Source organism: Bufo gargarizans, chromosome 3, assembly GCF_014858855.1.
Source record: "Bufo gargarizans isolate SCDJY-AF-19 chromosome 3, ASM1485885v1, whole genome shotgun sequence".
Classification (NCBI taxonomy): Eukaryota; Metazoa; Chordata; class Amphibia; order Anura; family Bufonidae; genus Bufo; species Bufo gargarizans.
This window is the reverse complement of record NC_058082.1, coordinates 27,313,033-27,327,184: the sequence shown is the minus strand read 5'-3', so window position 1 is coordinate 27,327,184 and position 14,152 is coordinate 27,313,033. Positions and strand designations below refer to the sequence as shown.

The following is a 14,152-nucleotide window of genomic DNA, read 5'->3' as shown; positions in this document are numbered from 1 at the left end:
ATGTGAGGGCAGTGAATCTGTGGAACAGACTACCTCAGGAGCTGGTTCTTTACTGTAAGAGCAGGAACCCATGGAATAGCCCGCATGAGTTGGTGGTCACAAAATTTTTTGGCTTTAAAGGGTTCCTATCACCTCGTTTTGACATAATTAGCTGTCAGACACTAGCGATCCGCTAGTGTCTGCTCTACCAAACAATGCTATTATAATACCTAGAGGCTCCGTCTACTCACACAAAATGCCGCCCAGCGCGTCCCTCCAGCCCGCCCATCTCCTCTGGAATGCGATCCTCCCTCTGAGCCAGCGGACGAATTCTTGCGCCTGTGCCGAGCACGTCTGTATTCGGCGCAGGCGCAGTGACTGCCTGAACGCTCCCTGCACAGACATCTCCACTGCGCCGATTACGTCAGAGTGCTCCAAGGAACAGATGGCGCAGGCGCAGTGGAGATGCCGGCGCAGGGAGCGTTCAGACAGTCACTGCGCCTGCGCCGAATACAGACGTGCACGGCGCAGGCGCGAGAATTCGTCCGCTGGCTCAGAGGGAGGATCGCATTCCAGAGGAGATGGGCGGGCTGGAGGGACGCGCTGGGCGGCATTTTGTGTGAGTAGACGGAGCCTCTAGGTGCTGTAAAGACGCCCCCATAGCACCTAGAGGCTCATTTGCATATCAATACAAGTTTGTTTTTTAGGCAAACGGCTGCACACAAAGGTATTATAATAGCATTGTTTGGTAGAGCAGACACTAGCGGATCGCTAGTGTCTGACAGCTAATTATGTCAAAACGAGGTGATAGGAACCCTTTAAAAAAAAAAATTGTTGATTTCTCAAAACAAAAAAACATTGACACTTTCAAGAATTTACTAAAAGATGTCAGGAGAGGGAACAAGTCTTCTTTAAAGCCTTTTCATCTCTATGATTGTTATCTGTGAAACTTTATTTACTGGACCCCATACAACCCCTTTAAATTAATTATCAACTCCGTCTGCTCATTATTCTTTGCAATTCGCAGGAGATTTTACATTCACATAAATAAATGGGGGAATCAATCTTATTGCAATTTCTTCTACATCTTGGAAGGAAAATACTTGACATTTGAAAATAAATTGCTATCTGTTCTGCAAGATTAGATGGCTCCTGTGCGGTAAGTGTAGACTGTATTATTAACAGTGGGGACCTGCTAGTGACGGCTTCTTCTTAGCTGCTACAGCTGTATCTTTTCTCCTCATCCTGCACCCATTACATATCTGTACCGGAGGCGCACACACCGCCAAGCATTTAGCCTTTGACCACTTCTACCAGGGAATAATTGCTGGAAAGTTCAGTATTGCTATACATTCTGCAATACGACGCACTGTAATAGAGCCGCACGGAATATACAAAATCTGGAAACATCTAATGTTAACTGTTATGTATCCAACAATACATGCTGAAGATAGATAGATAGATAATAGATAGATATTAGATAGATAGGAGATAGATAGATAGATAGATAGATAATAGATAGATATAGATAGATAGATATTAGATAGATATAGATAGATAGATATGAGATAGATAGATAGATATAAGATAGATAGATAATAGATAGATATTAGATAGATATGAGATAAATAGATATGAGATAGATAGATAGATAATAGATAGATAGATATTAGATAGATATAGATAGATAGATAGATAATAAATAGATAGATAATAGATAGATAGATAGATAGATAGATAGATAGATAGATATTAGATAGATATAGATAGATAGATATGAGATAGATAGATAGATAATAGATAGATAGATAATAGATAGATAGATATTAGATAGATATAGATAGATAATAGATAGATAGATATTAGATAGATAGATAGATATTAGATAGATATAGATAGATAGATAGATAGATATAGATAGATAGATATTAGATAGATATAGATAGATAGATAGATATTAGATAGATAGATAGATAGATAGATATGAGATAGATAGATAGATAGATAGATATGAGATAGATAGATAGATAATAGATAGATAGATAATAGATAGATAGATAATAGATAGATATTAGATAGATAGATAGATATTAGATAGATAGATAGATAATAGATAGATAGATATGAGATAGATAATAGATAGGAGATTAATAGATAGATAGATAGATGATAGATAGGAGATAGATAGATAGATAGATAGATAGATAGATAGATGATAGATAGATCGATAGATAGAGACGATAGATAGATAGATGATAGATAGGAGATAGATAGATAGATAGATAGATAGATAGAAGATAGATAGATAGATGATAGATAGGAGATAGAAGATAGATAGATAGATAGATATAAGATAGATAGATATTAGATAGATATGAGATAGATAGATAGATAATAGATAGGAGATTAATAGATAGATACTATAGATAAGAAATAGATAAACTGTACAGACACACACAGGCCGATCTTACCTAGCCCATACATAGCAATCTTGGTACGCCCTTTCTGTACCAGTACCGGGCTGATATCAATTTTCTCTACAGAGGTGGAACGCCCAAAATGGTTGACCAGTCCGGCACAACTCAGTAAATCCAGCGCACACAGACCGTCCGCCTGTAAAGAAATAACATGGGGCTGGTGACTGTATTCTGGCTCCTTCCTCCAGGGCTGAGGAGTTGACAGGATGTGTCACATTCATGGGCCCCGAGGTTGGTGGGAGCCCAGGTACCAGCGCAGATGTGGCTGTGAGCGTCCTCTGTCCCTAGTCATCTCCTGCTCAGGTTTTAAGCAAATGAGAACAGGTCATCACCTCCTACTCTGCTACAACTTTTGCTTGCGGACCAGCTGAACGGTACTGCAGAAAGTCCGAAGGGTTCAATTGGAACTCTTTTCCTGCTTCCTACTACATTGTATGCAACAGTAAATGGTGGTATCAGAAATTACAACTTATCCCGCAAAATACAGCTATGTGAATGGAAAAATAAAAAATATATGGCTCCAGGGAAGGCAGGGAGTAAAAAACAGAAACACAAAAACGGAAAGAGGGATGAAAAGGTTAATTTGCCTAGCCTTGAAGAAAGAAGGGAAAAGGGCGAGATGACTGTTTACATTGGTTGTATATGACAAAGGGTTTCCCCGGGATTAAAGGGCATCTGTCAGCAGTTTTGTCCCTATGACACTGGCTGACCTGTTACATGTGCGCTTGGCAGCTGAAGGCATCTGTGTTGGTTCCATATTCATATGTGCCCGCATTGCTGAGGAAAATGAAGTGTTAATATATGCAAATGAGCCTCTAGGAGCAACGGGGGCGTTACCATTACACCTAGAGGCTCTGATCTGTCTTCAACTGCCGAGGACTCTGCACTTTGATCACGTTTACACCGCCTGGCCTGTCGATGAAAATGAAGAGGGTGCCGCAGCTGCAGAGAGAGCAGAGCTTCTAGGTGTAACAGCAACGCCCCCGTTGCTCCTAGAGGCTCATTTGCATACATAAACACTTAATGTTTCTCAGCAATGCGGGTACATGTGAATATGGGACCAACACAGATGTCTTCAGCTGCCAAGAGCACATGTAACAGGTCAGCCGGTGTCATAGGTACAAAACTGCTGACAGATGCCCTAAAGATCAGAAAGTGTTTTTATGGAGCACAATCTGAAATTAGTTGGTGGGATCAGAAGAAATGTCTGAAAATATTTTTTGACTGAAAGAGTTGCTGATGCTTGAAAAAAAAAAAAAAAAAAACTTGCAGCAAATGTGGTTGGTCCTGGGATGCGGAGCAAGATGGATCTGTCATGACCCCCAATGTAAGTCAATGGGGACGGATCCGTTTTCTCTGACACAATAGAAAACGGATCCGTCCTCCATTGACTTTCAATGGAGTTCATGACCGATCCGTCTTGGCAATGTTACATATAATGCAGACCTGCCCAGGATAAACCCACATCTAAAGCCTCTTGCACACGAACGTATTTTATTTCCGTTTCCATTTGCGGTACCATTCAATTCAATGGTTCTGCAAAAAAAAAAACGGAATGTACTCCGTGTGCATTCCGTTTCCATATTTCCGTATATCCGTTAAGCTAAAAGATAGAACTTGGCCCATTATTGTCCGCATTACGGACAAGGATAGCACTGTTCTATTAGGGTAAAGCTGTTCTGTTCCACAAAATACGGAATGCACACGGACGTCATCCGTATTTTCTGAAGATCCGTTTTTTGCAGACCGCAAAATACATACGGTCGTGTGCAAGAGGCCTAACGCAAGAGACACAAAAAAGGAAGTAATATACCGTAAGGCCAGACTAGATGGGTCAGGGGGTCATTGCCTACAGGGTCACTTTCAGAAAGCTGCCTCCAAGGGCACCAGCAGGAGAACATAGGGCTATATTTCTGGTCTACTTCACCTATGGCTGGAGGTTCGCTGAGAGGTCAGAGAGGACTTACCAATGTTCCCAAAATGTCTTGGAGATTCCCGGAGAGAGAGGAGATCTCCCTGACTTCTGGAAGAGTTAGCACAACTCCTGGGAACCACAGAAGCCTCCCAGCACCTCCCGGGATCCAGGACTTACATTGTTTGGTGGTGGGATGCTGCGTCATCAGACATAGCCTTGGCGCCCCAACACGTAGTGAGGGGGTGGAGCGGCGGCATGTAAAGGGGGTGTGGCCTGCCTTAAAGTGGTCATGCTTTATAAAAAAAAGTTTTTTTAAAAAGCAGGGGAGAGGGGGCACATCTATAAAAAGCCTGCCCGGTCTACACTGCAGCCAAAAAGGCCAATACTTTTTTTGACTGCTGCATTTTCTATGCTAAAACGCAAGCTACACTTTGTTATCAGAGGATAATTACCCCGGTCGGATCGTCATGATTTCCATGGACGCTGAATGTCGGAATAGAAATGTTCAGATTGTCATCCTGATAATTCACCCATGGAAATCTGTGGAAAATAAGACCAACAGCGATATGACACAAGCTCAACGCAAAAACCACCACAGATATCAGTTCACATCATAAATGGTATTACTGCAGAGACCTTCTACATGGGAAGGTGGGCAACTCTCTAGGGCTACTTTCACACTCCCGTTTTTACTGGATCCGGCAGGGCTCAGCAAAGACGCTTCCGTTACTGATAATACAACCATCTGCATCCGTTATGAACAGATCCGTTTGTATTATCTGTAACATGGCCAAGACGGATCCGTCATGAACCCCATTGAAAGTCAATGGAGTACGGATCCGTTTTTTTATTGTGTCAGAGAAAACTGATCGGTCCCCATTGACTTGCATTGGGGGTCATGACAGATCCGTCTTGCTCCGCATCCCAGGATGGAAAGCAAACTACGACATGTTGCTGTATGAGAACGGAACAGAATGCATTTTGGAGCGCTCCGTTCTGTTCAGTTACGTTTTGTCTCCATTGACAATGAATGGGGACAAAACTGAAGCGTTTGGGGTTTTTTTCAGTATTGATACCCTATTACGGATCTCAATACTGGAAAATAGAAACGCTAGAGTGAAAGTAGCTCAAATCTATCGCTTGTACCGATCCAGAGGCGCAGTATTCAGATTACTGCTGGTTACTACTGGGATCAGTCAACAGCTTTTTGACAGACACGCCCCCTACCAAACTAGCTGAGCTCTAAAACACAAGATGGATCACGACTAAGGCTACTTTCACTGTTTCACATCTGCGTTGTGCTGTCCGGTTTTGAGATCCCGCACAGGCTCTCAAAAACTCAGCACAACCCTTCAGTTTTGACCCTAATCATTGTCAATGGGGACAAAACTGAACAAACCAGAACAATGTGCACCAGAATGCATTCCGATTCGGTTTGTTGTGTTCCCATGCCAGACTCCCCTGCATAACGAAAACGGGACGGATCCGTTTTGCAGCCCATAGACTTCTATTATGAGGAAATGAATAACAGAAAGCCTCTAAAAGGGCATCCCGTTATGCATTCCTTCATAGAATTGCGTTATGGTCCGTGGTAACGGAATCTATAACGCAATTCACCTTTTACCAGTAAACAAACCATGAACAAATTTCACAATACGAAAATCCCTCATCTCTAATCAGCATCTTTCAAAGTCAAAGGGTTCACACCGAGATGCAGAGTGCACACAATCTGCGCGCATGTTTTGCAGACCCACGGTATGCCACCCACAACATGGGCATGGCAGCCCCCCCAGTGGTGTGAACGGCGCCTTAGCGGAAGTAATACATGAGCAGTACTGCCCATCAGGAGTCCAGATCACAATTTTTTCTTTTCCTACTTAACCCTGTTCCTCCGCTGTCAGGACTGCTGTGCATGCACACAGGAGTCCTCCCAATTAGGTTGGCACAGCAGTCCTGACTATGGAGGGATGGGAGGCAGTAGGAAAATAAAATAGTGAGTTGGACTCCTTATCTGCAGGACTACACGTGCATTACTGTAGAGAATAGTCCAAAATCATGGTGATGGATTCCCCTTATAGAGGTGGGTAGAACTGATACTATGTTGGTCAGCTCGTACTGGGAAGGTGAAGTAGGACTGAAGCTTTTTCACTTTTTACCATGGGGGGGTAGAGCTTTGGAGGTACTTTTTGAGGGTTATATATAAGTTGTTTCTCACCAATCTCCCAACACTGCCATTCCAATGCTGTTACGGTCCCCACTGATCCCCGCTTCCTAGTCCTAGCTTGGCACATAGAGAATAGTTGTAAATGCTGGTTCACTCAATCACTGGTTGAGAAGTGCCGCTCCTGCAGAGCAGAGTAGCGGGGACAGGAGCAGCGCTGGAACATCAGCGGTGGGGGAGCAGCTTTGTGAGAATTTATTTTTTTATATACTTTATGTCTCTTGCAACATGTAATATTTTAGGAAAATCCACCAATGTTTGATTGATGGGAGTCCGACCTCCAGGGCCCTCAGCAATCAGCACAATAGGGGTCATAGGGCTCCAGCGAGTGGGGGGGTGCTCAGCTGGAACATTTGTGAAGGAGGGTATTCCCCCCCCCCCCCAAAAGGCTGATAAACACGAATTTATACCGTACATTGACTTGTGTCAAAACTACACTACCCAGAATGCAAATCACCAGCACAAGCTCTGGGCAGACATTGTGCCAATAATGACTGCTCACAGATAGGAGTTCAATAGAGGGCAGAATTGTGAATGCAGCTCTGGATGAGAGTCAAGAAGGCAGTGGTGGGGACCTGCTCAGGAATGAGCAACAGCTGCAAAGGTCTGGGAACCCTGGGTAAGGACCTCTGGAAAGCTGTACTATAGACCCTACTGGTGGTCACCCAGCTTTTCCAGGGACATATGCCGCTGATAAATTACTTATTTAGTGGTGTCTCTTTATTCTTGAGGAAAATACTATTTTTCGAAGACCAAAGTTGACATGAAGATTCTTCATTTCCTCATAATAGAAGTCTATGGGCTGCAAAATGGATCCGTCCCGTTTCCGTTATGCAGGGGAGTCCAGCATGGGAACACAACAAACCGAATCGGAATGCATTCTGGTGCACATTGTTCCGGTTTGTTCAGCTTTGTCCCCATTGACAATGAATAGGGTCAAAACTGAAGGGTTGTGCTGGGTTTTTGAGAGCCTGTGCGGGATCTCAAAACCGGACAGCACAACGCAGATGTGAAAGTAACCTTATTCATGATCCATCTTGTGTTTTAGAGCTCAGCTAGTTTGGTAGGGGGGGTGTCTGTCAAAAAGCTGTTGACTGATCCCAGTAGTAACCAGCAGTAATCTGAATACTGCGCCTCTGGATCGCTAGTTTTAGGCTACTTTCACACTAGCGTTTCTATTTTCCGGTATTGAACAGAACGAAGCGCTCCAAAATGCATTCCGTTCTGTTCTCATACTGCAACATGTTGTAGTTTGCTTTCCATCCTGGGATGTGGAGCAAGACGGATCTGTCATGACCCCCAATGCAAGTCAATGGGGACCGATCAGTTTTCACTGACACAATAGAAAACTGATCCGTCCTCTATTGACTTTCAATGGAGTTTATGACGGATACGTCCCGGCTATGTTACAGATAATACAAACGGATCCGTTCATAACGGATGCAGGCGGTTGTACTATCAGTAACGGAAGAGTCTTTGCTGAGCCCTGATTCTTCACAGCTTTAGAAATCACTAATTGAAGCAGGAAATCCCTCTCCGGCCATTAGTAATCGAGCCCCTAAGAGCAAGCCGTAATTGGATAAATCACTATTGCGCTGGCGCCGGCACAGGGTGACATCAGGCGGCATTTAATGTGACTCACCCATATAACGCTCAGTCAGGCGGCAAAAATAACAGGGCTGACATTAAGATACATTACTTACACAGGACGGCATCACTAGGGGAATATAAAGAAGCTTTACATGAACTCATCAATGTCTGACTGAGTGCAATGGATTTATACAGTGTAAGGCCCCATTCACACAAACCTAAGGCATCCATGCTCGTATTGCGGACCGCAAACCACGGGTCCATATTACACGGGCACCGGACATTTGTACTCCATGCTGCAGATGCGGACCCATTAACTTGAATGTGTATGCGATCCGCAAGATACGGCAAAAGATAGGATATGGAGCAGAGGCCCTCGGAAGCGCTTCTGTGGGCTTTCTGGCCTGTGCCGCCGCATGGCAAAAGATAGGACATGTCCTATCTTTTGCCGTATTTTGTAAATCGCAGACCCATTCAAGTCACTGGCCTGATACGGGATTCACACGGCCGGTGGCCGCGCATTGCGGACTGCAGCATGGACATGACGACTATATGGTCGTGTGAATGAGCCCTTACACTTTGCATGGTAAAGTACTGGAGTGGGTGTATATCTCACCCAGAATGCTCAGATGGGTATGGTCAAAGAATCCAAGAAAGATGTGTTGTGGGTAGGATGGTAGGGTAGATTGGTAGAGGGACCTGCCATTCCCTTCCACTCCTGTACGCATTTTCCCCTAGCCTGAAATGAACCCAAGTGTAGCTGCTGGGCTCATTTGCTGTGGGGATGAGGACAGGGCTGACAGCCTCATTCAGGCTCAGTGCCTGGAAGCTGCATGAACTGTGGCTGTGTAAAGCCTGATCCCCCCTGGGTTGGATTTGGAGTAACTAGGTAAGGTAACCTAATGTATAGTTAGTGCCCAGATGGGCTAAGTGATTTATTTTGTGCACATGTGGATGCGTAGAAGTGAATGTCAACCTTGGATGTCCTGTGTTGTTTGGAAGAAAATAAAATGTTGTTTGGACTTTTAAAACCTAAAAACTGTGAGTCGGTCATTGCCGATGCCAAGGACACAGACCCGCGACAACATATAATACCGGGAAATAACATTCATCTGTATAACTGAATGCAAATCCACTGATCCATGTTAACAGCCCTTACAGACTAACTGTGACTGACAGACGGCTGTTAGGCAAAGCCAGCCGAACTCTCATGCATAAGCGCTGTCAGTCACAGCGAAGGGGCGGGGAAGGGGGCGTGGTTACCGTGACTTCAAGCCTGACTAGAGAAGTGCGCCGGCAGGGGATAAACAACGTTTTCAGTACTTTTGCTGCACCGGCCTTCAGGAAGAAAGGCATCATCAGACACACACTGCTCGCTACACGCAGGTACTGCTGGCGGCTTGGGATGGTTTTGGGAGGTGACAGGTTCCCTTTAACAATAAGATAAAAATAAACTACACCTAATTGGTATCACACAATAAAATGATCACATTATTTATCCCATACAGTAAGCATAGCAAAGAAAACTAAAAATTCTGCTTTCTGTTCATTGCACCTCCAGAAAAAAATGCATTATAAAGTGAGAGAAAAAAAGTTGTATGCATGCCAAAGCGGCACCAATCAAAACTACAAGTTGTCCTGAAAAATAACGAGCCCTCGCACAGTTCCATCAACAATAAAATAACAACGCTCTGGGTCTTTGAATGGAGCGACACAAAAACAAATTATTTTAAAAAAATAAATAAAAAAAAAACATAAATTTGTATCGTAATGACACTGACGCACTGCATAAAGTTATGTGAATTGTAAGGCATGGTGGACACTATAAAAACAGAATTGTTTTTCCACTTCGTCTGACAAACAAACTGAATAGAATAAAAATTACATAAACATTAAAGGGCTTATTCCATGATTAATGTAAAAAATGAAAATCAGACATTACATAGTACATGACAATCTCTCTCTAACAAAGCTAGAAACATAGAATGTGTCGGCAGATAAGAACCATTTGGCCCATCTAGTCTGCCCAATATACTGAATACTATGGATAGCCCCTGGCCCTATCTTATATGAAGGATGGCCTTATGCCTATCCCATGCATGCTTAAACTCCTCCACTGTATTTGCAGCTACCACTTCTGCAGGAAGGCTATTCCATGCATCCACTACTCTCTCAGTAAAGGAATACTTCCTGATATTACTTTTAAACCTTTGCCCCTCTAATTTAAAACTATGTCCTCTTGTGGTAGTTTTTCTTCTTTTAAATATTCTCTCCTCTTTTACCGAGTTGATTCCCTTTATGTATTTAGCAGTTTCCATCATATCCCCTCTGTCTCGTCTTTCTTCCAAGCTATACATGTTAAGGTCCTTTAACCTTTCCTGGTAAGTTTTATCCTGCAATCCATGGACCAGTTTAGTAGCTCTTCTCTGAACTCTCTCTAGAGTATCTATATCCTTCTGGAGATATGGCCTCCAGTACTGCGCACAATACTCCAAGTGAGGTCTCACCAGTGTTCTGTACAGCGGCATAAGCACTTCACTCTTTCTACTGCTTATACCTCTCCCTATACATCCAAGCATTCTGCTGGCATTTCGTGCTGCTTTATTACATTGTCTTCCCACCTTTAAGTCTTCTGAAATAATTACTCCTAAATCCCTTTCCTCAGATACTGAGGTCAGGACTGTGTCAAATATTCTATATTCTGCCCTTGGGTTTTTACGCCCCAGGTGCATTATCTTGCACTTATCCACATTAAATTTCAGTTGCCAGAGTTCTGACCATTTCTCTAGTTTTCCTAAATCCTTTTCCATTTGGCGTTTCCCTCCAGGAACATCAACCCTGTTACATATCTTTGTGTCATCAGCAAAAAGACAATCCTTACCATCGAGGCCTTTTGCAATATCACTTATGAAGATATTAAACAAAATTGGTCCCAGCCGTGGACCTCACATGGATCCAGAGATCTCCTCATTCACTGCTCCAATTGCTCTGTTGGATTTATTTCAAGCTGGCGTGTCCTTTCTGCTGCAGCTGGCGTCAGCTGAAAGATGGATCTGAGCACGTGCTTCCATCTCAATGAGCAGGACAGAGAAATTAGAAAAAGCAAACAGCATGTTGGGGGTTTTGAGAAAGTGCATAACCCCCAGTGTTTTGGGTCCCCTGCCAACAACGCCTCAGCCAATGGCAGCGCGATAGCTGCACAGGAAGAGGCAGAACTTCCCTGCATGCAGCCATTCTAGCTGGTGACTGCATGCAGAGAGGTTCTGTGCCTTTCTGTGCTTGTGACTTGCTGGGACTTTTGGTGCACCACCACAGCGTTGTAACTCCTTTCCTGCTGAAAAGAAGAAGAAAGAAAAAAAGAAGAAAGAAGAACATCTGGAATAGCTGCACAGATTTTTTTCTACATTTGCAGCTGTTCCAGATCCCTAAACCACCCCTCCGTCCCTGTACCACTCTAGGGGTACCTCAGGGTGTCTTCACATGCGACATAGCTCCCAATTACCATTCCAGCTAAATCCGCTCTCCAAAAGCCATACATCAGTTTTTGAGCACACATGGGGTGTTTCTGTAAACTCCAGATTGAGGGTAATAGATTTTGAGTTTTGTTTGGCTGTTAACCCTTGAAGTGTTGCAGAAAAAAAAAATAGATAAAAATTGTAACTCTGCTAAAAAAATAAAAAAATTGGGAAATTTAGAAATTTCATTTCCATTTTCCTTTAATTCTTGTGGGGCACCTAAAGGGCTAACAAAGTTTGAAAAATCAGTTTTAAATAGCTTGAGGGGTGTAGTTTCTAAAATGGGCTGATTTATGGGTGGTTTCTAATATGTAAGCCCCAGAAAGTGACTTCATAACTGAACCGGTCCTGAAAAAATTGGGTTTTGGAAATGTTCTTAAAAATTTTAAGATTTTTTTCTAAACTTCTAAGCCTTCTAACGTCTGGCACCTCTTTATAACTCCGGCAGATCCACCGACGTTATGTAGAGGCCGTCACTTCTTTATAACTCCGACGGATCCACCGACGTTATGTAGAGACCGTCACCTCTTTATAACTCCGGCGGATCCACAGACGTTATGTAGAGGCCGTCACCTCTTTATAACTCCGGCAGATCCACCGACGTTATGTAGAGACCGTCACCTCTTTATAACTCCGGCAGATCCACCGACGTTATGTAGAGACCGTCACCTCTTTATAACTCCGGCGGATCCACAGACGTTATTGTAGAGACCGTCACCTCTTTATAAATCCGGCAGATCCACCGACGTTATGTAGAGACCGTCACCTCTTTATAACTCCGGCAGATCCACCGACGTTATGTAGAGGCCGGCACCTCTTTATAACTCCGGCGGATCCACCGACGTTATGTAGAGGCCGGCACCTCTTTATAACTCCGGCGGATCCACCGACGTTATGTAGAGACCGTCACCTCTTTATAACTCCGGCGGATCCACAGACGTTATTGTAGAGACCGTCACCTCTTTATAAATCCGGCAGATCCACCGACGTTATGTAGAGACCGTCACCTCTTTATAACTCCGGCAGATCCACCGACGTTATGTAGAGGCCGGCACCTCTTTATAACTCCGGCAGATCCACCGACGTTATGTAGAGGCCGGCACCTCTTTATAACTCCGGCGGATCCACCGACGTTATGTAGAGACCGTCACCTCTTTATAACTCCGGCGGATCCATAGACGTTATTGTAGAGACCGTCACCTCTTTATAAATCCGGCAGATCCACCGACGTTATGTAGAGACCGTCACCTCTTTATAAATCCGGCAGATCCACCGACGTTATGTAGAGGCCGTCACCTCTTTATAATTCCAGCGGATCCACCGCCAGCTAAAGCGCCGGTCTCATGTTTTTCATAAAGAGACAGCTAAAACAGCGCTTCATATCTCAGCTTCCGGGACCCCGGCGAGTGTGGTATACGGAGGTGGAACGAAGGCTTTGAAGTTTTTGTCCACTGGGTAAAAATTAACAGTAGACGGCCTTAAGGGGTTTTTCAGAGATTTTTATAGTGATGACCGATCCTCAGTATAGGTTATCATTATCTGATTGGTGGGGGTCCATCGATTCAAGAAGGCACCAGCGCTGGAACCTTCTCGCAGCTTTTCCTAGGCCAGTGACGACACCTTCATCGGTCACGTGGCCCCATAGAAGTAAATGGGGCTGAGCTGCGATACCAAACACAAGCACTATACAATGGACGGCGCTGTGCTTGGTGAGCTGCGAGAAGGCCGAAACGCTACTGCTTGCACTGGTACCTTCTAAGACAGCTGATCGTGGGGGTCCCTGGTGTCGGACCACAACCAATTAGATACTGATGACCTTTCCTGAGGATCCCTGCTGCTCCAGTTCCCCACTGGTCTCCACTTACTCTGGCAGGACACACAGGAGATGAATGGAGGTGCCTGCTCTGCCAATCACTAGCTGATGCATGCCGTCACTGTGTCCAGTGATTGGCTAAGCAGGCATCTCTAGCCTGGAAGCGGGACCAGCAGGGACCAGTTAAGCATTTGAACGGGAGTAGCTGGGATCAGTGAGGCCAAGTACGGCTCCTTTTATTTTTTTAATCCCACTTTAGGGCGGTCTGCTACTCATTTTGCGCATACTTCTGACCTGGATACTGGAAAAGGGACTGTTAAAACTGGATACACCTGTAGCAAAGCCCCAGCTATGAAAATCATAAAAGTCCCTTTAGACGGGACCATTCAGCGTTCCTTTCCGGCAAATCGTCTGCTCGTCAGTGAAGGAGAGTTCTGCAATTACATGCAGCGGTCTCCTCCACAGTATGGGGAGCAGTCGTCGTTAACGCCATTGTTCATCCCCATACAGACTCATTGTTTGCCGGCAGCAGAGGTTGTTTAAGCGACACGATCTGCTGCCGGCAAACAACAATTAGGTGCCTACACAAGCTATCGACTTACCTGATGAACGAAGATCAGGTAATCGGCAGCACCTTTACAC

General features: G+C 44.3%; 1 protein-coding gene across 1 annotated transcript in view; it reads right to left on the bottom strand.

The window, feature by feature from the left end:
- MRE11 (MRE11 homolog, double strand break repair nuclease) overlaps nt 1-14,152 on the bottom strand; it is a 295,143-nt gene that overhangs the window by 244,369 nt on the left and 36,622 nt on the right. Inside the window, exons 5-6 of the mRNA XM_044284591.1 lie at nt 4,824-4,911; nt 2,451-2,592 (exon numbers count right to left, since the gene is read on the bottom strand). Coding sequence (XP_044140526.1) covers nt 2,451-2,592; nt 4,824-4,911 — 230 coding nt within the window. The remainder of the gene's footprint in view (nt 1-2,450; nt 2,593-4,823; nt 4,912-14,152) is intronic.